At 39.9% G+C, this 25,207-nt stretch overlaps 1 protein-coding gene, 1 long non-coding RNA gene and 1 pseudogene across 2 annotated transcripts; 2 read left to right on the forward strand and 1 right to left on the reverse strand.

Annotated features, from left to right (window-relative positions):
* The first annotated feature begins 3,185 nt into the window (after positions 1 to 3,185).
* Positions 3,186 to 9,054, forward strand: LOC122659482 (annotated as a pseudogene).
* A 1-nt stretch (position 9,055) lies between these two features.
* Positions 9,056 to 9,242, forward strand: LOC122660393. Its single transcript, XR_006332674.1, has 2 exons — positions 9,056 to 9,158; positions 9,211 to 9,242. It is a non-coding gene; the product is annotated as an uncharacterized LOC122660393 (long non-coding RNA).
* A 9,030-nt stretch (positions 9,243 to 18,272) lies between these two features.
* LOC122659483 (disease resistance protein RPS5-like) lies at positions 18,273 to 19,850 on the reverse strand. The gene has a single exon (XM_043854587.1). The coding sequence runs from the start codon at positions 19,848 to 19,850 to the stop codon at positions 18,273 to 18,275; it is 1,578 nt and encodes a 525-aa protein (XP_043710522.1).
* Positions 19,851 to 25,207: the final 5,357 nt, after the last annotated feature.

Genomic DNA, 25,207 nt, shown 5'->3' on the forward strand with positions numbered 1-25,207 from the left:
AAATGCAACATTCAGAAAATTTATCATTACAATTATCTCTTATCATTACTGTGTTAAACACACAGTAATCTTCCAATCATTCTTAGTCATGTCCCCAAAGAGAATCAACAACTGGATTAGCTTCTATTTTCATTTCTATAATTCCAATAACCTGTAGTGCAACAAGGAAAGTAAAATTCCCCTCCCCCAATGGGAACTTGGTGGAAGATGAAAGGGAAACAAGTGTTATAAAAAAGAGTTGCAAGTAATACTTGCATATTTGGGTGCAACCAAAGAAGCTAGAAGAAAAAGGAAAAGAGTAAGCAAGTCCTAATCACGCAGCCACATCAAACTCCAAATAAATTTCATTCATTCCATTCCAAATGAGAATCATTGGCTTACATGCTGTAATATAGAATCAAACAAAAGAAGTCCTAATCCTATCCTAAAACTGAAAACAAAAGTTAAAATCTCAACTCCTACGGTATCCAAGTTTCTAATTGCAATTACAAAATAACTAATCTATCTCCTACAATTCTATCAACAAGAATATAATAATAAAATTAAATTTACAAAAATCTCTAATTAATCCATCGTGTAACTGCATCTCTTATCTTCTTATTTCAGTTCAATTAAAATTTTAGGGTAGTTCCTTCTTGCGCACCACTTTTTTTTTTTATTTCTGATTTAGTTCATTCAAGTTTAATAGTCTTGTTGCTGTTCTGTTTTAAACATCATCTAGTTTTTGTTATGGTTATGATCTTTAATCACTGATTTGTTGAAGTTAAAAAATTCATGTTTTCTTGGTGTGATTTCAGGTTTCGTAGCTGAGATCAAACTCTTCTAGAAATCTCAGATTCTGGTTCTGTTTTAAGATCTATTTTCTGACTTCATTTGCAGATCAGATCTTAGGAATGGAAGCAACCAGTCGGCGACAATTCATTGAAAAATCTATATTTGCAGTAACATAAATACATAATAACTTAGGCGCTGTGGGCCATCTGCAATCTAGTGATTCACACCCACTAACCGAACAAAGGTCCCAAAAGAATGGAAAATCAAAGTGACAGAACATTAAAGTTATCCATTGAACCATTCTCATCATCCTGGGTTCCTTTTCAAGTCCAACTTCTATTCGATTAGCTCACCTTGAATAGAGGCTATTAAATTGGGGTTTACAAAACAGATCAAGACTACTTCCAAACAAAGCAACAGCGAGACTTCTACAGGGTAACAGATCACCTCAATTGACAGTAAATCTTTTCAAAAAATTCAAAACGAATTGAAATTTCAGTTGAAAAACCTTAGTTCTTAGCGAGTTTGAGCCGAAAAATATACCTTTGTCCTTGCTCGCTTCTCTCTTCCCTTCTCAGAGAGCAATCAACTGTGTTTTTTCCTTCTGTCCTACTCCGAGAGCTTTAACGGTGGCACCTCTCTATCCTTTTATACTCCTGAAGAAATCGTGGCCTAAGAAGAGGGCTGAGACGAACTCCTTCTTCTTCCTCTGGTTTGCAGCAGTAGGTGAAGCGCAGAGGATGAAGCGAAGAGGATGAAGTGAAGAGAAAGTGAAGATATCCTTCGAAATAGGGTTTATTTCACTACTAAGGGCATTTTAGTCCTAACAAATTTATGACAATGGTTTATTTCACTACTAAGGATATATTTTGGTCCTAATAAAATCGTGACAATGGAAAACCATCATGACTAACCCCCACTGTTACAGGTCTGTAACGGCGGGGGCCAGTTGGTTATTAGTATGCAGAATGGGGGGTAACAGTTGTTTCAAAGTTTTTTTTTTGGGGGGGGGGGGGATAATGGTAGATAGTAAAGTTTTTGGGCTGGTAATTGTAAAAAACCCAAAAATTTATTGGTGTAAAAACTCCATTGTTGATTCGAAATCATGTGGGAAGGCTCTGATACCACTGTTAGATTAAGATAATCCCTCTGGGTTTAAACAGTGATAAATCCTATCATTATCATGCCCATATGAAATCAAGAACACAACTCTAATGAAATAGAAAGAGAGATTGTACCTTGCACCTCAGTGTGTCGATGAAGAATAATTATAATAATGCCCAACGATCTCCTCCTTAATCTGGTGTCTTAGACTAATAAACCTTGAAGGGATCTTCTTCAGTCTCCCGTTCCTCACCGTGAAGACCCTTTCCTTGTGGGAGAAATAGGGAATTGAAACTAACGTGACTGCATGGACCCTTCTTAATAGTATTTATACTAATACTGTCCCAAAACCCTAACCCACTTCCACAATGGGTTTGGGCTGGTCCATCCCAATCAGAACCGGGTGACATGCTTGAATAAGCTCAAGTATTAGGATCCCCACAAATTGAACTGGGCCAAGTAATTAATCAAGCCCATTAAATTTCTTTGGAAATTTCTTACATGTACTGCCTTCTGTCCACCATTCTTTCTCACTGACGATGACAAGTAACCCTTCTGGCTTTTGTATGTGGAGAGGATCCTTCTTTAACTTAAGACAATTTCTGACAACCACTTCTTTTATAAGGGGACAATGCAAAATGATGTTATTGATGCACACATCAGTTAGTGTTGGTAGATCTTCTAGATATATTCTTGTCAGTCTTGGAAATGGTGAGATGACTTCTTCCATCAATCATAAGGAAATGGAAAAAAATGTTAAATTGGTCAAGTTGGAGAACTCACTCACATTAATCATGGAGTCATAGTTACTACTACTAGTAAACCCATTTTCATCATCTTCAACATTGATCACTTTCCATTTTTCACCTTCTTTCCCAAATAATAATAAACCAATAAATAAAGAAACAAAAAAATGTTGGGCTTTCTTAATTTTTTGGGTAAAGCATGTGGGCTTTCTAGAGCTAGGCCCAATTGTTTAATAAAGAGGGATTTAACAGATACTTCTCCAAAAAGTTGTAAAAGGAAAAAAAGACTCCTCCTATACCGAGACAAAAAGGATTTTTGTTGTATGACTTGTATCAGAAGAGTCTTAGTACATCTAGGACTCTATAGGTATATTTCGTTTTGTCTCTCAAAATTTAAATCGGTTAGCAATTAACTTGGAAAGATCTTAATTAATTCACTAACTAAGATTACTATTCTCAATTGGAGTGAGAGTGTAACTTACGGTCCTCCTTATATAGCTATTCCCCTTAGAGAGGTATCTGTTTTGAGTTTTACAGAGAGAATTTTAAGAAGGTGCTACAATGGACGTGGTTAATAGATTTTGGTTTTTAGTTCTTTTTATGATCTTCACAGCAATGTTCATTGGTTCTTCATCTGCATTTTCAATTCCAATTGAAATACCTTCAGGTCCTGAAAGCCTTGCCTTCGATTGTGAAGGTCGTGGACCTTATGCTGGTGTTTCTGATGGTCGAGTCTTGAGATGGGAAGGTGTTGAGGATGGTTGGATGCAATTCTCTGTCTCTTCAATTTACAGGTAATTCCCTTAAACTATATATATATACTCTGATTAATATAGCTCGTGGGTTCTAGTAAGATAACCGGTAGTTGTAGATTTCTTCATCCAACTCCATCTCCTCGTCCTCGTCAGGGAGAGATTGTTTTGTTTTGTTTGATCTTGTCGATTACATTGTCCTCAATTAATAGATGGGCAAATTTTGATTGAGGTACCCGATGGGTGCATTGGGTGGTAAAGGAACTAATGAACCATCCAAAAAACCTTATTTTTTCAAGGAATTAAGTAATGGGTTTATGGATTTTCACTTTCGTTTCACTGGCATTATGGTTTCTAGTAGCCAGTGTGGAAAGGTCTCTTCCCCCTTTCTTTTTTTTAGTAGATAAGTGGGGCCCATCATTGCTTATACCCGACTCAATGCATGTTCTTTTCTCAGATCTTTTGCCTTCGTTTTTGGAATGGTGATTTTGGAGCCAACAAGAAACTTCATTTGATTGGTAATTCATCCCAAATCTGGTGGCTTACGGCTTTGTAAGGCTTCGACTCACAATAAAGCTCTCATTTTTAAATTGGGATGACGTCTCTTAAGCGAAGACACTTCCCTGTGGGTCAGAACTTTTAAAGCTAAATACTATCCCAGTACATCCTTGTTATGGACCCTATGGTATTATCAAAAAGAGGGTCTTGGGCTTGGAACAACATTGTCTCAGTCATTCCCATTCTGACATTTGTTTTCTTCTCTGATTGTTGACGTGCAGTGGGGATACTTTACTCCATTGTTAATCAAACAACTAAAAAATTGTGAGAATGATGAGGAAAGGGCTTTGGAACATGTGGAAATAAGATCCACTCCAGAGTACTCCCATCACTGTTTAAGTAGAGCAGTAGCTGCTAGCAACCAAAGCTCAGTGATGCAATCTAACAAGCCACATGTGTCTGTCACAATAATATTTTCGATCACCGTTGGACGTTAACCCAAACATTCTCAACAAAGTGATAATAGCTATTTGATTAGGCCCACCAGCTCTAGTACAAGCCACTGCATTTATGTTCCTTAGTTGCAAACTGCAGTGCTTTGCCTCCTTATTTAGTTGGTGGCCAGAAATAAGATCCACTCCAGAGTTTGATTCAGCTACAGCAGCTCAGAATGACTAATTCTTTGTTCACTATAAATGTTAAACCCGTGCCCAAAAAAAATACGGGCTAATTTAAATTTTTGGATATAGATCCGGAACTCAATGGATCCTGGGTTTTTGCCCACTAGCAACCTGTGGTGCACCGACCCGGTGCTCATTTTTTTTAAAGGGAATCTCCGGTAATATCATACCTATCAATCCAGAGGCAACTACCAGACCTGTGTTGCTGTTCCATACACCAGTTGATGAGCAATTTAAGGAACAACCCCTGCTTAACCAAACCAGGATTAAATTCAATTTTAAAATTTTAAACATGGTTTAATGGCCGCAAATTATACGAGGACAATGCCCTAGGCATGGCACAGGCTTGAATGGGACCCAAATGCAAAAACAACAGGGTTTTACCTACTGGTCCATTCCTACTGGTCTATTGGATCAATCAGTTGGATCGACCAGTACTGCTGTACTGCACCGAATGCATCTCAGATGCATGGGGCCTAGTGTTTCGCACCCTGGATCACCTCCCCATACCTAGAATGACTTGTGGGGATGTTACCCTAACAATGTGATCAGGTGGAGCCCACTTTGAGACCATTTGCATTGGAGAATGGGTTTGAAGAATGCATTCCCCATAGAAACAGCTTTAACCAAACAAGCCTTAAGGCAAGCCTGTATATATAAGCCAACACAAATAGAAACCCCTCTTATTTCTTTCGTTGGAGAGAAGGAAGAGAGAAAGAGAAGAAGAAGAAGAAGGAGGAGGAGAAGGCTTGGGACCCTTTTGAGCTTGGATCCTTCAAGGTAAACTCTAACCCAACAACTCCATGCTGTTTACCTACTTTTTTCATGGCTGCAACCATGCTGTAGTCTGTAGATCTTGCTGTACAGCCATTTTTCCATAATTTCTGTGATAGGAGTCATGTCTTACTAGCCTTAGATACTAGGATTCTTACATGCATGCATGAATCTACTAAGGTTGACCTGTTATCTACTTTTCTCATGATTTATACATGCTGTAACTGACATTAACAGCTTGTATAATTGATTCTCATGCCCATTTCTAGTCTTGAATGGTCCATAAAGGTGTAGGAGCCTCAATACCTAAATGCATGATGAATCCATGGCCTTGTTTCCTGAAACAGAGCTATTACAGAACTGATAAAGACCACTCTTTATGTTTAAAAACCTGTTGATCCTGTGTATAAGCCATACATGCTTGCATAGGTATCCAAACCCCCAAGAACCCCATGCATGTTTGATTTTTCACCATACATATGTTGATTGTCATGCATGGAACCCTACTATAACTTTTGATCATCCATGCATGCTCCTGATCTGTAGATCTATGCCAAAACAGCTTTATCTTCTGAATTTTTTGAGCTGCTCATGTAGTGGTCGATTGGATCAACCACTGTGAATCAACCACTGTAGGAAATTAAGACCTGTGTTACCCCTGACTTACCTCTTGGTCTGTGATGCCCTGCATAGGGTCCTACATGAAATCCCAGCTAAAAATAATGCACTGTACCTCTGTTTAGAGCCAATCTGACATCCCTAGGACGGGTTTTGGGCAACCAAACTCATATTTGGCATGGAAGCATAACCCAAATCACTGATGGAACTACTGTAGTACCATCTAAAACCCCTGGTGTGAACCCTTTCCAATTCTGTGACTGAAACCCCCACTGGTCCATTGCTACTGGTCCATTGGATGGACCAGTACCAATCAACCACTGCTGGGAACCTAACCCAGTGTTGTCTCGGACCTACCCCAAGGTCTGAAACACCCTTTTTAGAACCATTAGTATAAACCCCAATGCAAAACATATCATTCCAGCTCTGTTCCTACACTTGGAGCAATGGGTTGATTACCACTGGCCCATTGGATAGACTAGTCCAATCAACCAGTGCAAACCACGAATGAAGAACATAACCTTAACCCCTGAAATTACTTAAAATAGTACCTAGGCACCCATGTGGATCTAAACACACAAATTCTTTCTTATTTTGGCCACTGCAGCTCTACTGGTCCATTGCCACTGGCCCATTGGATAAACCAGTGCCAATCGACCATTGCTGCTGTCATGGCAGTTTTGAGTCCTGCTTTGGTTTAGAAGCTAGACTAAGGTTACTCCTAGTCTCTTAGGGTAATTTAATGTGTATAAATATGAAATTCTAATTTATTTACCATAGGTTTTAACTATTTTCCTGACGACACACATCAAGGTGCTTTTGAGGACCGACAGTCCTTCGAGTAAGTGGAGCATAGCCAAGGTGAGTGGAATTACACCATACGTGTAGGTGTAACATAACTAATGAGTTATGATAACAATAACAAATTTACTTTTCTGTTTTTATATTTATATTCTCATGTTCCTATGAATTGTTAATGGAATGCTTGCATATAAATTGTTAGCCTAAAAAGAAATGAGGCCTATGGTAGCCCGTAGAATGGGATGTGGTTGACACCACCCGACTCATATGATATCATTAAAACTATTAGTCTAGATGCTGTAGCCGGCTTGGAAATGAGGCTAGTGGTGACCCGTAGAATGGGATGCGAGGCACCACCCGACTCATACGATGTCATATAGAATGCATATGGCTAGGTAATCATCACCAGTGCTACGAACCCTTGCCAACAGGGGTTTAGGTGTTGGATAACACAAAAGTGTGAAGCCAATGTCCTGAAGGGCATTGCTCGGTCAGTTGACTCATCGGGTCACTAGGACAGGTGATGTCTGTTGGCCCATCAGTTAATAGGGCTGGTGGTAGCATAGTTGTAACCTAGAGGGCCGATCGGGTTGACCTTGGGAAGAGATGTTAGAGCCAATTGGTCTTCTCCGACAACTTGATGGGTGTATAGCAGGAAGGGGTTAAAAGCCCGCACCAGGGATACATGTATTGGAGATTATAGTAGCACTAACCCGCCTTAGTTGTTATGTTAGGTGGCTAATAAATAAAATGAACTACACCTCATGTAGGACTCATTTGGTTGTGCTTGCATGTGCATGCATGGTTTATATTTCATTCACGGGCTCGGTGGGGCTCACACTCTTGTATATTTTCTTTTAGGTGATTTTGCAGGTACTGGTTTGCCAATGGACGATGAAGCTGTTGATGGACTGTAGATTTTCCTCATGTTGTTGATCTACGAAGATTTTGTTATTATTTGAATTTCTCTTTTTCAGGAAGTGTAATTACCTTGACAATGTACCTTTTGTACATAAATGGATATGTATATGATATAACATAGGTACTTGAGATTTTACTGTAATTAATATAATCTATCTTTTGGGTAGTTTTTCTTTTATCTTCCGTGGCACTCTGATATTCATTTATTATTTTTTACCCTCATTGTGTTGTTTGTGACATGTCAATACTACTTCTGCATCCTTGGGGATTGGTGGATGTGGTTCGACATCCAGGTCACCCGCCCGATCCTCCCAGGGGGTGGTTTGGGGTGTGACAATAAATGCTTTTTTCACATGCACCTCTAGCTTTTGTTGTTTTGACCAATTGTCGGATTATAATGGTGCTGGAGTTGTTCTTTGTCAATTTTTTATTCTAGTTTTATCTAATATTTAACTTACAAATTCTCTTTTTGTTTTTTTTTTTTCTTCATTCAGGTTGAGTAACTTGTGTGATGGTTTTAATAATCCACGATTACCACTACCGATTGGAACCCTATTATAGAAGGTCATTGGGATTGGAGTTCAATAACATCACATGCGAGTTATATATAGCAAACTCCATGTTTGGCTTTTTGGCGGTGGGACCTAAAGATGGATTTGCAACTCAACTTGCCATTGATGTTAACGGTGTTCCCTTTTTATTTGCTAATGGATTGGACATCGACCAAAACACTGGGATTATTTAGTTCACAGATAGTAGCACTAGATTTCATAGAAGGCAACAAATTTATCTTCTGTTCACCTCCTATAACTATTATTATAATGATTTCTTCTCCCCTCCTCCCCTAATTCTTAACTCCTTTATTGTTATGAAATTAATATATAATAACATTTTTGTTCATTATGTGCATTTTGCAGTGAATATGCAGCTATAATCCTTAGTGGGGACCTGACAGGGAGGCTATTAAAATATGACCCAAGCACAAGAATCGTGACAGTGTTGCTTGGGGGCGTTGCATTCCCAAATGGAGTCGCTGTAAGTCATGATATCACATTTGTCCATGTCACTGAGATGACTATCGGTAGAGTCCTAAGATACTAACTTAAAGGTCCCAAAGCTAAAACCAAAGATGTCTTCATCCAACTCCCAGGACAACCAAACAACATCAAAAGGAATGCGAGAGAAGAATTTTGGGTGGCACTGAACCCTTTTCAAGGAGGACCACGTTTCATGCCACTCCCAAAAATTCTGTCCATCATGCATTCTCAAGCCATGAAGTTAGATGAAAATGGGATGGTTATGGAGGTGTTTGCGCATAATGATGGAAGCAGATTGGAGGCTACCAGTGAAGCACAAGAAAAGGATGAAAATTTATAGATTGGTTCTATTGTTTCTTCTAATGTTATTGTTTTTAGGCCTTAGAATGTAGCTTTAGTAATCTATGGCTTTTGAGTTTTGGAATGAAAGTTACACTTTTACTAATAGCTTCAGTTTAGTAGTAAATTAAATCTATGGCTTTTGAGTTTTGAATTATAACTTTAGTTTAGTAGTAAATGTTGTCTAATTTGGTTAGTAGACATTATTTCTTTCCTTATTCCAGTTGCTATGTATAATTATCAGAATTTTCCCAATACATGCTCTTTATTTTCAATTTGCTGTTTCATTACTTTATCCCATGTCAAAAGCAAATTACATAGGGTCTTTTTGTTATCATTTTTACTTTTGTTGTTCTAATACAAAAACATTTTTTGTGGGTGTTTGGTATTATTTATGGATCCTATTTTATATTTAAAACAAATCAAAATAATAGAAAAACCATAATAAGGTCAAGACCCATTTATCTATTATGGCCTAAAATTGTTTTTTGGACATTTATGCTGACACTTAAATGAGCATGGCTAAAAAGCCCCCAAATTGAAGGGCGAAATAGTCATTTACGTTTGTTTTAGAAACCCCTCTTTTCTTTTTCTCCGGCGCATCGCACCTAAAACCAGCCATCGCTAATTTTTAAAAACTACAAAACAATTTTCATGACGATGGTAAGATCTGTCAAAGACGAGTCGATAGAGCGGGAGTTCCTCCTTCTTCTCCCATGCATCGCATCTAGGACCAGCCATCAAACAAGTATACAACTCTCTTGGGCGATGGTAAGATAGATTTGTTAGAGACGAGTCGTCAGAGTGGGAGTTTGTAGCTTGGAGAGTTGATTGGTTGAGGGAGTTTCTCCATTGCAGACTCGGAAGACAGAAACGTGGAAGATTGAACAAAAAAGGCAAGAATATTCAAACATGAAGGGGTGGTGGTCTTTTAATTGTCTACTCCAGAATAAAGAGATGGATAATCTTTGCTGACCAGATGTAGGAGAACGACAACTTACTGGCTATCGGTAGGCATACATAACGGTTTGATTGAGCACAAAGATGTTCAAGATTTGATGTTTGTAACAAGGTGTGTCATGTACTCACTAATTTCCACTTTATTTTGTCCTCATTTTATGACAGTCACTACTGCTTCAAGCATCTGTTTTATGCATTCCACCATGTACCCCATATTCCTCTGCAGGAAAAAAAAACACTTCATTTTATAAAGGAGAATTATAACAAATTAACCAAAAGACTTGAGGTGAGTTTTTTTTCAAGTTCCGTTATGTTCATATCTTGAGTTTATTAGCCATGAATATTGGAACAACGATATGTCATTGATGGTACCAGTCATTGCCATTGCCATTGGCAGTGTAGCTTTAGCCTGTGATACCCCTGCATCTTCCCAACTTTAAAGGAAAAAAAAACAAAAGCTGTACCAAAAATACTCTGTTATGGTTTTGGGAACGAATTGAGATGAAAGATGGGTGAAAGGGGAACCACTACTTAAACCATATATGGGCTTTGGACCCATTTCTTCAAAAATGTTATATAAACTATTTATCTATTGTTTACCAAACCATTTTTAATTTTTGATCAAAATTGGTTTGATAAAAATCACATACTTATTAAAAAAAAAAGGGCCATTTTAATTTTGTAGTTCCACAATCACATCGACCACCCAACTTTAATCTTTAATTGCAATACAACAAACAATAGGACAGAAAATTTGTAAGAACAGATTTTTGCTGGTAAATATATGCACAATACACAATATAGACTCAACCAAAAATCTCATCCAGAAAGTTGATTGATAGTAGAAACTAGAGAACTTAAATTATTTAAGTTCTTAATTAGAATAACGGATAATGCTCATCTGGATCACCATGCTAGAATCAATACTACCACGAGACATGCCAAAAAGGCCATACCTAGTGCACAAGGCTCCCGAATTTAGTAGGGTTTGGGGAGGGTCAAATGTATGCAACCTTACCTCTGTTTACAATGAGGCTGTTTCCAGGACTTGAACCCATGACCAAGAGTTCAGCAAGTGAGCACTTGACCAACGCGCCAAGCACGACCTTCCCCATTTCTAACAATAGTTCAAGTTTAATGTTGAGATATGTGCTAATTTTTTTTTATATCATTTGTCATACAAGATTCATAACCCAATTTTGGCATCATTATGAACTATTGAGAAAATGTGTCAATGCCTTGTGAGTATAATTATCATACATGGATAAGGCTTTAACAACATTGTTTGAGGAGAAACTCATTTCACACAACAGGTTGTAAGAATTAACAAATAATTCACAAACTTGAAAACAATACACATAATTTATTCAAACAATATCAGACAAACACATATTTTAGTGAAATTGCAAAAGGTTTGTTGTGTAGTTATAGGTCATCTGAATGTGCTCAGTGGGTGATGAAGCTTCCAAACTTGGGTTCTCTCAAGTATGACTTTTGGCTGGTGCTTGGGGTAATGAAGCCTCCACACTTGGATTCGTTCAAGGTTCGACCTTGTTGTTGAGATTGGACCGAGTGCCCCTTTGTTCACCTCGATGAGAACACTTGTCGGGGAGACCCCTGGAAAGTAACACTCTAGCTGTACATGTTCCATGCCCTAATTTTTTCAAGGGTGCTTGTAGAAGAGGGAATATGTATGAATATGCTTATGGGGTTTTTGACTGACAACTTCATCCAGCTGGAGAACACTCGATGAGAATAGTCGTCGGAGAGAACCCTAGAAGTAACACTACAACTGTGTTCCATGCCCTAATTTTCACAAGGGTGCTTGTAGAGGAGGGGATATGTGTGAATATGCTTATGGGGTTTTTTGAGTACGTGATGGCTTCATCCTGCACAATATAGAAATCATCTATGCAAGGATGGAACTAATTGCATACGACGGGTCTGCTTCTTCACCCACACACCTGAAGAGCTCCACCCCTAGTAAGGGTGTCAATCGGTTTGGTTCCAGAGAGTGTTGTTGTGATTCAGAATCGAACCAAGAACCGAACCGATTCTAAAATTCAATACTCAAACCGAACCTACTCGGTTTCATTTCTTATTCGTTTCGAAATTCGGTTCTATTAGGTTCTTACACAATTTAGTTCCAATTCCTCTACTCAGTCCATCTACTATAATATACATACTATAATATTATAGTATAATATATTAGTATTATAAAATCGAATACGAGCATTAGTAATATATACTATAAAATATTAGTATTATAATGTATTAATATACTATAATATATTAGTATTATAAAATAGTAACATACTTGTAGGCACTAAAATTTTGTCACCACCCTTAGCGATGATGACAATAGGACACAGATGAAAGGAATCTCACCCAAGCCTAGAGGAGCCCATGAAAATCCTTGAAAAACCAGTGAAAACCAATAAAATAACCAGAAAAAGCCCATTAAAAGCCCATTTTAAGGGGTTTGGGGCACCCCTCAATTGCGACATCGTGGGCTTTAAGCCCTTGCGACGTGGAAAAACCGCGACGCTGCGTAGAGGGGGGGACTACAGTCTCATGTCAGTTGGATGACCTCATCTGCGGCGCTGCGAAAATCAAGGAACAAAAGAGAGGGAAGAGGGCCCAGCTCCGCGATTTGTGAGTTTTGAGAGTGTTTTCTCTCCCCCTTTCTGATCCTTTGCGTCTTGAAGATCATTCTCACCATGGGTAGATCCATTGATTACCCCGCTTGGGGAATGATTCTATCGATTGTGTTCCCTACACTGCCAGCGTAGTTATTATTTTGTCTGCATACAGATAACAAAACCCCCAAGATAGCCGTTATTCTGTCCACAATCAATTCTTGATCCATGTATCACCAAGTGAGTTGAGTAAGAAGGGTGATGATCTGACTCCACCTGAGTCATGGGACGACAGATACTCCGAGGTTCATTGCATTTTTGGCTTAGAGGTATAATTGTCATACTTCATTTTATCACAATGTAGTCCTTCAATTCTCGTTGTTGTAGTGTATATAGTAGTTAAATGTCCTTTCATTTTCTTTCTATATAAGTAGATTCAAGCATAATATATGTTTGTTAATTAATTGTGTTGTATAGTTTTGATAACCTTTATAGTCTCATATGATAACATGAAAATACCATAAGGAGAGAATATTTGACATTAAGCATCTAAATTAGAAAGATCGGTTTAACCGGGCGAGATGGGGTGTTAATACCTTCTCATCCTCGTAACCTGACCCCTTAACCATGCTCTGACCATACCATTTGGAATCATGTGACTTTATCCGTTCACTTAGATAAAGTCACACCCATTGGGTCCTAGGCCCTAATCCTAGGTGGTGACTCCATCTATTATAATTTGTTAAGCATGACCCCCACCCCTATATGTCAAACAAGACTGATTTTTATATCTCATTGTCGCCAAAAAGGGCCACATAAAGCAACGGATCCCGCCCGTAAGGCGATTAAACCCGCATCTGGAGGCCGTGGTACCTACAATGGCGACTCCACTAGGGAATCTTTTATCAGTCAAACTTTCGATACTAGATGCTACCATTAAATGCAAGAATATTCTCTCTGATTAGGATTGTGGTAACATGTGTGACTAACCCTTTTTGTACTATACTAACTGCATCATGCATAATGGTTGAAGTGAAAGTAGGAGACGAGGGTACTCCTTGTCATGCCTTTACCCCCGGGGAGGTAAAGCACGTCATACTAAGTACTATGAGATCGGATGACAGCCACTTCCCACATCACATTTGCACACACACGGCATGGGAACACAATTACCCCTGTGGTTAGTCGTTGGACCCCATGTGTAGTCATATTCAGGGTGAAGCCACAACCCTTGATATTTACTGTACATGTTTAGAATCATAAGCGAAGATGATCACTGATGTGCTGTGGGGAACGTTAGATACTCAAAAAAGGCATTAGTTTGATCATTCTGAGACTGACTGATCTACTTCCCAAGTATATCAATAGAATCAAGTAACGATAACTCGTTGAAAATGATAGGTATATCGATTCCGTCAAGGGAGACCTTTTCTGTCCTATCAACTTCCCTATAGCATGCATCATATAGGAAAATATACCATATACGACTAGGACATGCCACAAACTAACTTAGTAAGTTGTTTGAGGATCAGAGTCAAAATTCTCAATGATATATCCTAACTTAACATGGGATGCCTATCAAGTAGGAACTCCACAGTCCCTCGATTGTCCCTCGGAATGGGTATGTCTCTAAGATAACATATTATTCGTTTTCCAAGATACATTATTTAAAAACGATATACCAATGGAACCCTACATGTCCCGCGATAAAAGGCATTATGTATTAATACATGATGCTTAGGCTCAATGGATTGTGCCTTTCGTTTTCTCCTAATTGCGACTTCATCGATTTCAACCAGACTTTGACATGAATTATTGGTTGAAGATAGTGAAAAGCAATGGCTCAAAGAGAAGGGTGGTTCTGATAGGCAAAATGACTTTCTATACTTTGTGAACCCAACAGTAGATAAGATAAGGGGGGGGGGGGGATGAGAGAATGGGGGTAGGTGGTGGTAGTGGAGAGGGGATGGTGGTATATGTAAGGGGAAGGAGCAAGTGGTTGTAGCAGGAGTGGAAGCGGTGGGAGAGGTGGAAGTGGATGCATAAGCGCGGATGTGAAGGTGGCCAGGAGTGGGGTTGAGAGGGTAAAATTGGAAATATATTCGGTTTGGAATAGGACTAAGTTCACAAAGAACCTCAAATGTTACTTTTAAAACTTGAGTTACCTCCAAAGTACTTTAATCAAATATTGGGCACCTCATATTTAATTTACCTCCCCCCAAAAAAAGGAAATTATCAACGCCACCCCTTCAGGTTTGCCAATTTTAAGGCACCCACAAGAATTATTGAATATCAACTATTATCCAGATTTTAACGGGATTAACCTATGGAATACGATTTACTAAATTACCCTCTAAAGCTAGGTTTTAAAGAGGTTAGGTCCATCGCATCCCTTACTCCTCCTGATTCTAAATTACCTTCTAAAGCTAGGTTTTAAAGAGGTTCTCTAGACGATCTAGGGTTTCAAGAACCTGAACAGCCGCTTGATGTCATTTACGGGTGAAACAGGACCGGGTTGGGCCGAGTTTTTTAAAACCCCAGCCCCACCCTAAGTCCTCTTAGCTCAGCTCAAGCCCAACTCGGCCCTAGGTCGGGATGAGATATCTTAGCTCAGGCCAAACCCTGTCGGGCTCAGTCCAGCCTAGCCCAGCCCAGCCCGACCTTGATTGGGTTGGGCTAGGCCGAGTTGGGCCTGATTTTTGCCAACTGTTGGGTTGGCCCTGATTGACCCTATTTTTGCGACCCTAACTGACCTCTCTTTTTATTTTATTTTTTTTTTCCATTTGCTTCGTCTTATGCATTAAAAAAAATGAGAAACATGTGATTGGGTATTGATTTGTTTAATTAGGTGACTATTAGATTTTCTTTGGGTTAAAAAATTTAATTCAATCTTAAAATTTTAAATACTTTCGTTTAATAGATAATTAAACTTTTTTTTTCTAAACCAATAGATAATTAGATACTAAACAAAAATTGTAATATGTAAACATTAAATTGTAAAGCATAACCGAATACAAGGCCGGGCTGGGGTAGGCTCAGCCCGAGGCCTCAACCCTGGCCACCCAGATCCTAATCTCGAGCCTCAAAATTCCAACCCTAACCCGCCCTCAGGGTTGAAAATCCAGCCTAGGCCCTGTTTGGGCTCAGGGCGGGATCGGGCCGACATACCAAACTTACACCCCTAATGTCGTTGCTCCTTCCTCATCCAACGAACCTGTCATTCTCACCATTGACCTCAAAGGCAAAACCATAAAATATTATAAGCTACTAACAGATCTGTAATTTAGCCCATGCATACAGTTGGAGAACTTGTATAAATAGCATTACATATTACCATAGATTGAGGGGCAAATGAAGTAATTTCACATCAGGCTTTTTATCTCTCTATAATAAGGGTAGGAAGGGAAATTCCTTCACTCAAGGAAGAGAGAGAATCTCTTCACCTCTATTGTTCATTGTCCAAAATACTCTTTCTCCAGTCTAATCATAGTGTCTTATATATTGGGTGGATGAAAAGATTCTCTTCCCACCATAGGTGAACAGAAACTCTTCAATCCGATTAATTCTTAACAAATTAGGTTCGAAAACAAAAATGAAAACCTGTGACAACTATGAGCACCCAAATGAAGGAATCCTCATTGTTATTTTGCCTTGGGGTACCTTAGTTATATAATAAAATTAATTACAAAACAAGTAAATTTGATGTTGTTTTACGCATATTAATTATTCTTATTTCATAATTATCTAGGAAACTCTGGCCCATTTTATTAAAACCATAGAGGACAACAAGAAGATTATAGTATTAGACCACAAAGTGGAGTAAGACCAACATTTAGAGCACTGGTCAAGTGCAGATAAATGAGCTACTAATAAAATGAACATAGAAAGCCATGATTACCACTACCTTTCTCATGGTTAGGGTTTGTTAAAGAAGCTATATTAATTGGAAGATACACAAGAAAGATGGGCTATTTATACAAGTTCACACTTCACTATAGTAACCAGTAATTTTCTTCTTTTAGTGGTGTGGCACATGTTCAAGTAATGTTTAGACACATGTCCGCTGTAATCTTGTTGAGATGATCTGCCACATGTCCCTGTCTCATTGGTTGGTGACAATTAGATTCATCATTTCCAATTCACCGTAGTGATACCAAATGCTAGATGCCAAATGAGAGAGACTGGAACAGAAAGAAACAGTCAAAGAGATGGACACAATCGGCATATTCTCATGAAGAGGCCACCCAAATTACAGGGAGGGTTCTTTAAGGAAAACTGAATCCAAAATTTATTAGATATACATCACAAAATGAGGTACTTACATACATACATACACAGAAGAAAAAGGAAAAAAAAAAAAAAAAGAGAGATGGTGAAGTGAAGTGAAGTGAGCTCGATCAGAACAGAGCAGGGAATCAATCAAAAAAGACGTATGCATGGGACTCTCAAAGAGAAGCTTGAATAATTTCTTCTTCTTCCATGACTGTACTACAGCCTTCTGTCCACCATTCTTTCCTACTGACGATGACGAGTAACCCATCTGGGTTTCGTACATGGAGAGGATCTTTCTTTAACTTCGGACAATTTCTGACAAGCACTTCTCTTATAAGGGGACAATACAAGATGATATCATTGGTGCACACATCAGTTAGTGTTGGTAGTTCTTCTAGATATATTCTTGTCAGTCTTGGAAACGGTGAGATGACTTCTTCCAGCTTCTCTGCTTCAACTAGTATTTCGATTCTCTCACAATCGGTGACTAGAATTTGCTCCAAATTGTTGAACACGCATCGCATTTCCTTGGTGAAGATCTTCTTCAAGCTATTGCATTGCACTATTACTATCTCAAATAATTGACCAAAGCAATTAAGTGGTGAAAGACTACTCAGTTTTGGCAATCTTATCAACCATAACCTCTCAAAAGAATTTTGGTTATGGTACACCTTCTCTGCTCCATCCAACACATCCTCCATGTTTTCACAGTTTATTAATGTAGTTCTTCCACCACCAATGCACATACCTGTCACACCCTTGCAATCCTCAATATATATGTCTTGTAGATTTTGGGATTCACTGAGACCTTGTAGAACATCTTGTTTTATGACTCTGCAACCGGTCATATCCAAATTCATAATCTTATTGGCCAAAGGTTTTGAACCAATCAGAAATTATGATATTTTGGAAGGAAATGGAAAGAGATGTTAAATTGGTCAAGTTGGACAACTCCCCCACATCAATCATATTGATCATGGAGTCACAGTTACTACTACTAGTAGACCCATGTTCATCATCTTCAACATTGATCACTTTCCATTTTATTTTAAATGCTCCATACAGTCTCAAATCCTCTAGTTTGTGCAAACAAGAAATTACCCCTGGTGGAATAGAAACTTTGGAATTTTGCACATCCAAGTATCTTAAATTACTTAAACCTCCCACACATTCAATTCCAATGATTTGCTGGTCTAACATTTCACAATAACACAAATCTAAAACTTCTAGCCATCGGAACATTCCCAGTTTGGGCAATGCTCTCAAACTTCGACACCACCTTAACCTAAGAACCCGAAGATTCACCAAACATGACAAGGAATCTGGGAGATATTCCAATGTCAGTGTGTAAGAAAGATCAAATACTCTTAAGATTAACCATGTGTTGCAAGAAATTTGGCTCTGGAATAACAGTGCAGATCCTATTATTCCTGAATTGGAAAGTGGATAGTTTTTGGCACATCTCTTCCAACTTCGGCAACTCCTTAATTTGCGTATCTATTAGAGATACCCATGTTGCATCGACCCACTCATGAGCCTGTGGTGCCTTTTTAACTGATCCACCAGTTCTTATCACAAACTTGCTGAGGTTACTCCCATCAGAGTACTCTAAAGAAGCAATCCAAAGTGCGAGTTCTCGCATCATATCATGCATCCTTACCCAATTTTTTTCCTCTCCATCTTCCAACATGCAAGCAATTTTCAAACTTCCAAGCAGAGCCTCACCTTTATTCCTAGCATCTGTTAGACTACCCAATCTATCTTCTAATCCCTCTCCAAAGCAGTAATTTAATATCTCATATTCGCTTATGATATGGTCTTCGGGGAAGCAAGCACAATAAAGAAATAGACTCTTAAGCATATTATTCTCCAATATATCAAAACTGAACTTTAAAGGAACCAGCACTTCTTTTATCATACCTCGGAGATCTGTGGCTGATACCTTCATTTCCCTTACAGCATTAGCCCACTCCCTGACTCCATGTCGATTCACCATTGCACGAGCAACAGTGACGATTGCAAGGGGAAGACCATCACACCTTTCAACAATTTGTTCAGCAAGACGTTTTAGATCATCAACAGCAACATGTTCACCAGCTTTCTTAACGAAGAACATCCACGACTCCTCATCAGTTAATGGCTTCACTTTTATTTTTTTACTTGCACCCATATCAGTGCAAGTATCTTGATTTCGACTGATTACAAGAATCTTGCTCTCTTTATCATTTGGAAGTTGAGGGATTCCGACATTCTCGAGCTTTAATTCGCACCACACATCATCCAAAATTAGAAGAAATTTCTTCTTACTTAAGGCTTCGTACAATGCATCAGAGTCGCTATTATCTGGTAATCCAAGACGCTTACCGATACTAGTTTGAATACTTGGTATGTTGGGAGTGGCAGATACTCTGATCATTATCACGATCTCAAAACAAGAATTTTTTTTGAAGTGATTATTTAATTGTTTGACCAGAGTTGTTTTACCCACTCCCCCCATACCGTATACTCCAATGATACCAATGTGAGGATCAAGTATGCAATCAAGCATCTCCCGCAACGTGCATTGAGTTGATGGCTGGTTCTCGATTATTGCCTCGGTTTGCATATCTATCACAGACTTTGGAGAAGGTGGCCTTGCGACATCAAATTTTATGTTTTCCAACCGATCAAGAACTTTTTTCTTAAGATCTACAGACTTCTTGCTCAACTTGTAGAGTGACCAGCAATTTACACACCAACCCGCTGCACACTTTCGTTGATCATACTTCTCTTCTATATCACCGGTTTCCTCTTCGATTTTTCGAACGGCGTCGAACCAATCCTTTGCTACTTCATCCTCAGCTTGTCCAGCGTTTTCTGCTGCTTTTAAGATGTGTAGCTTACTTTTCTTTGTTGCCTTAAAGACAATCAACCTCGATTCGCAGGTGCTTGACATTGTCTGAGGAGTTTGTCAAGTACTTTATCTGTTGAACAAGAGGATTAATCAAATAAATATCGATAATATTTGCTAAGTCCCCAACATTGAAACTCATGATAGGATAGGATGGAAGTTAAAGTGGAAAAAGAATAAAAGCAACTGGGAATTGCAAGAAGATCTGAGTTTTCACCCCCAAAAAAAAAAAAAAAAAAGGAGATCTGAATCAAAATATTTTTTTTTTTTTTTTTTTAGTCTTTTGGAGATAATAGGGAATAGATTAAAGCTAAAATGAGCTAAACGAATCAAAATGCAGAGATGCTGTAGAAATGGAAGGATAGGGAGAAAGTCAATGAAAAACAGCAGGAGAATAATAGAAAGAACCAACGAGATGAAGAAACTAAAGAAGGATTTTCTTAATTATAGAAACTGAGTACTTTGTAGATGGCCAAGGCTGTATTTATAGTGTTATTTTTTAGGGCAATTTATATTTTTGTTTGTTTTTTTGGATAGTAAAAAGGCAAACTTACATGAATAAGCAAAATTGAGTTTCAGTTTACAAAACTATCTACTCGGGGTCGGGTTGGGGTTTTAAAAGGCTCGGCCCAACCCGACCCTTTTACAACCCTAATCTATGTCAACTCTCCCATGTGTGTATTTCTCTCTCTCTCTCTCTCTCCTTTTTATGTGAAAAGACATCCATGCCCATTGTTTTGAGAAGGAGTGGTATACACAAAGAGTGTTGGTGTAGGCTGCGCTCTAAGACAAAGAGGGAAAATTATCTCCTCCATTTGCCTACCCGGCCCAATTCCCCAGTTTCTCTAATAGGGGGGTGGTGGTCATCCCAGTCCCTCCCCCCTTTGTTAGAGGAACTGGGGAACTGGGCCGGGCAGAGAACTGGATGGGATAAAGATCCGACAGAGAACCACTTACTTCCCTTGGATATATAAAAATTACGAAAGGCTTCTCTAAACAAGTGGCACAAAAACACACCAATGAAAACTATCCATACATAAAAGGGCAACGAAGTCATTTCACACGAGAAAGAGACCTAGAGTAATAGAGATGGATGCGGGATGTTGGTGTACCCTCAACGGTTGGCTTATAAAACTTTTTACATAACACGGATTAACAACTTGATAAAGGCAGGCATAGATCGACTAGAGTCGTAGACCCAGTCGAAAATCTAATGATCGTATAAGACAAGTACTGGAACGTTGGATTCTCTTTAAAAAATCGGATAACTCTATCATCTTGATTCGAATAAGCCACCCAACATGTGAAAGAATAAAAAGATGTCACTACCCTTGTTTTACGATTGGGTTCTTAAGTGCGGTGTACTGGACTAGGATGAAAATCCGGTGATTGAAAGGAAGAGAGAAGTGAGGTAAAAATGTCAAAAAAAAAATAAAATTTGCACTCATAGAGGAGAAGTACCATTTTGATTAGTTTTGCAATAACCATTCTTATTCTAGGTAATTTAGTAAATCAAATGATTGAATAGGTAGCTCTGTAATTTTGGATAATCTAATAATTTTCTACTGTTTTTTTAACTCATCCGTTAAGGTCATTAATCTAATAATAAAAGACTTCACAAGTCATTCTTTTCTAATCAAAAGTGAATCGAGTCGATTGTCTCACAAAAATAAATTCATATATGGCTGCGATTAATGACCCGCAAACCCTTTCTTCTTCCACCTCTACCGACACAATTTCTTTTGACCACGGCTCTAGTATGCTAATGGGACCCACGTCCATCCATTTCCACCTTAGTCCATCTCCCTTCCCCTCCTTTTTAAACCTAACCTTTTTCAACACTTGGCTCGATGTCCACATTTTCACTCCACCCACTCCCCCTCCATTTTCTTTACTTTCACTATCATCTCAGTTTACAATCCATACACCAAACTTTTTACTGCCATTTGGGGACCATGCCACAAGCACAATGGTCTCCCCATACCTTTGGTTCTCGTAAGCAAAAGAACAGCAACTCTCTGCTTCCAATTACGTTGGCTGAAAAGCATTCAGTCCCACACAAGGTTCGTAACCCCGGGAAAGGTACTGCTCCCTTTTCATCTGATGAGGCATAAAACACCCCACCTATTAGAGGCTGCCACGTGGCCGACCCGACCTCAGTCCGAGAACCGAGTGGGCCGAGCAGGAAATGGGGTCGACCCCATATCCGATAAGTCACCTTACAAAGCCTGGTTTGAGCGAGCTGGCCGGTAGCTGAGGCCGAGATTATACGAGTCAGCCAGACTCCTATCCGACCTCATGGCCGAGATCGACCTCCTCCCGGGCCGACCTCCATTGCCGACCCCACGGGCCGACCTCGTAGGCCGAGCCCTCCTCCATGGAGGCACTCATAGCACCCCACCGGGGATCTCCGAACACGCCAAAGACATCCCGAGAATCACGGGATAAGGACCGAGCCACGATCCCAGCCGCAACACGGAATCACACTCTACATGGACTCTTACCTTAATAAGAGTCCGACCAAAAATAACTCTCCACTCCGCTCTACGCGAGAGAACCTTCCGAAAGAAGGACTCCTGCCATACTAGGACTCTCCCGGCCGTCTCATCTCCTCCTTACTCTATAAATACCGGTATGGAGCTCTATTCGACATCCGGCTTTTTAATCGCGATTCTGCTGTCGCGTTGAAGACCTGACTTGAGCATCGGAGAGTCCTAGGCCGAGCCACACCGGCCCTCTCGCGCTCATTGTTTGGTTTTTGCAGGTTCATCCACGGGCGAACCAACTACCGGAGGTTTTCACACGCAACATCATCCACCACTGTTGGAAATCCTCATCTCTCAAGGTTCAACCACACCCTTCATGGATTTGTTCTTGGATGGCACAAACCCCCTGGGAATCTTGGTACCCACCTCCTATCTGTATGGGATAAATACCACATCCGTAGAACCCTTGCCCTTACTAATGGGACCTTTGAAGTGTCCTTCGCATAGGCTATGGATGTTTCTGCAGTCTTTGAAAAATCACCGTGGTGGTTCAACAATTTCCTATTACATATTTATCTGAAAAACCCCTCAAATGATATCACCCAACCGAACAAAAATTCTGTACCACTTTGGATCCAAGTTTTTTTTTTTTTTTTTTGCTAAAGATCAGCAAAGGAATGGAAATAAAAAAAGAAAAAAAGATACACAGGAACAAGTCCAGGCATACCCGGACAGATACAAGCACAATGAAGGGGCAATAGCACCCTACCCACACCACCACTCACTAAGCCAAATCAGCTAACAAAATCTATACGTACACCACCCCAAAGCATCATCTAACAACCGCCCATTTAAAGAGGGGGGAAGGATAGAGTTCCAATAAGTAGTAGAAGTATTCTTTGCCGAGGATTTGGCCAAGAGATCCGCTACATGATTAGCCTCGCGGAAACAATGACTAATCTTCCAATCAATTGAGTTCAAGAAGGGCCGGGTCGCGAGCCACATCTGACGCACCTGCCAGGGGATGAGACCACCTTTAAAAGCCATCCAGACCGCCGCAAAATTGCACGCAATCCACAGTCGAGAGACACCCTTCTCCATGGCCAGGCGAATCCCATACAGAATAGCCCAAAATTCTACCAAAAAATTTGAGGAAATCCCCAAAAAGATGCCAAACGCCCCAATGGGAACCGCCTTATCATCTCGCAAAATACCTCCAGCTCCAGCCCTGCCTGGATTGCCCAAGGAGCGCCCGTCCGAGTTCAACTTAACCCAACCTTCCGGTGGTCTACACCACCACACTTCCCTAACCACTTGAGCTGGCCGAGAAATAATGGGAATTTGGAGCACACGAGCACAGATCAAGTCCTGTTGGTTAAAGGCTGGCCTTTTGAAAGAAGGCAAAATGTCCTTGATGGAATTTAGAAGAGCATGGAAAGAGGCAGCCCTAGACCTCTCCCTAGCCTCAAACACTCTGTCATTTCGCTCCCCCCAGATTAAGAATGGGATCAGAACCACCCCAACAAACCAAACACTAGGCAACGACACCACCTTAGCTTTTAAGCCCCACCACAAAACAAGCTCCTCAAAGGACAACACAACCGGCCAATGCATACCAAAAAATCCCAAGAAAAACTTCCATAGAGACACTGCGAACTCACAGCTTAAAAATAAATGTGAAAGAGATTCAAAATCACTACGACAAAGAGCACACCTGGAAGCAAGATAAAACCCCTTCAAACGCAGCGCCTCCTCAGTAGGGATTTTACGAAGCAACAATCTCCAAGCAAAAATAGAATGACGAGGGAGTAGGGCTGGATTCCAAACCACCTTTCCCCAAGAGACGCAGGGGTGCTTGAGCGTAAAGACTCCCACGTCGAATTAGAAGCACAAATACCCGAGAGGGAAGGGCCCTAACAACATTCATCAGCCACATTGCAGGTGGGCAGGGGCACCTTATGGATGTCGTCAAACAGTCTCTTAAGGGAGGCAGATTGGACTTGAGGAAAAGACCATGCAGAGTCCTTAATAAAATCTGAGATTTTAGCCTGCTTGCCTTCAAACCAACTCTGTGGCAGCCCTGAAGCCTCAGCAATTGAAGAGCACCCAAACCAATGGTCATTCCAAAAATTAATCAAGGTCCCATCACCAACAACCCATCTCTTATTGCGCTGCAACACCGACCAAACTCTCCTGATCCCCGGCAGAATGGAAGAGGGAGAGGAAAGGGTTTTAAGCCTCCCAAAACCATCAACAAACCGGCTACGCAAGAAATTACTAACCAGGTTATTCCCATGCTTTATAGACCACGTTAATTTGCAGAGGAGAGCAGCAAATTAACCCGCCTTCAGCTTTTGGTCTGCAAACCAGATCCCACTTAGACACCACCAGCTTCCTCGATTCAATGTCGCCAGACCAGATGAAATTACGGATCCATTTCTCCATAATTGAGATCAGCGAAGAAGGCCACCAATAAACTGAGAAGTTGTGGATAGGTATGCTCAGCATGACTGATTTCACAAGCTCCACCCGACCTACCAAAGAAAGGAGCTTCCCCTTCCACCCTGCAAGCCTGCTTTTGAATTTATCAACTAGAGGGAGGACCATAGCCGAAGTAACCCTCCCTTTGAAGATTTCCACCCCTAGGTATTTCATGGGGAGAGAGCAAAGAGGAACTGACAGCACCTATGAAATTCTGCGCTTTCTCGAAGGGGTGATAGCACCACAAAACAGTTTGCTTTTTTCAAGATTCATCTTCTGGCCAGAGAAGTTTTGATAATTTTCAAGAAAATCCTTCAATGCCCGAACATACATGAGGGAACCATTACAGAAGATAAAAACATCATCAGCAAACAAGAGGAAAACAGGCGTTTGTACCTCCCTAGGGCCTTTCAGGGGCAGAATCTGCTGCATTTC

The sequence above is a fragment of the Telopea speciosissima genome, chromosome 4 (assembly GCF_018873765.1).
Source record: "Telopea speciosissima isolate NSW1024214 ecotype Mountain lineage chromosome 4, Tspe_v1, whole genome shotgun sequence".
Lineage (NCBI taxonomy): Eukaryota > Viridiplantae > Streptophyta > Magnoliopsida > Proteales > Proteaceae > Telopea > Telopea speciosissima.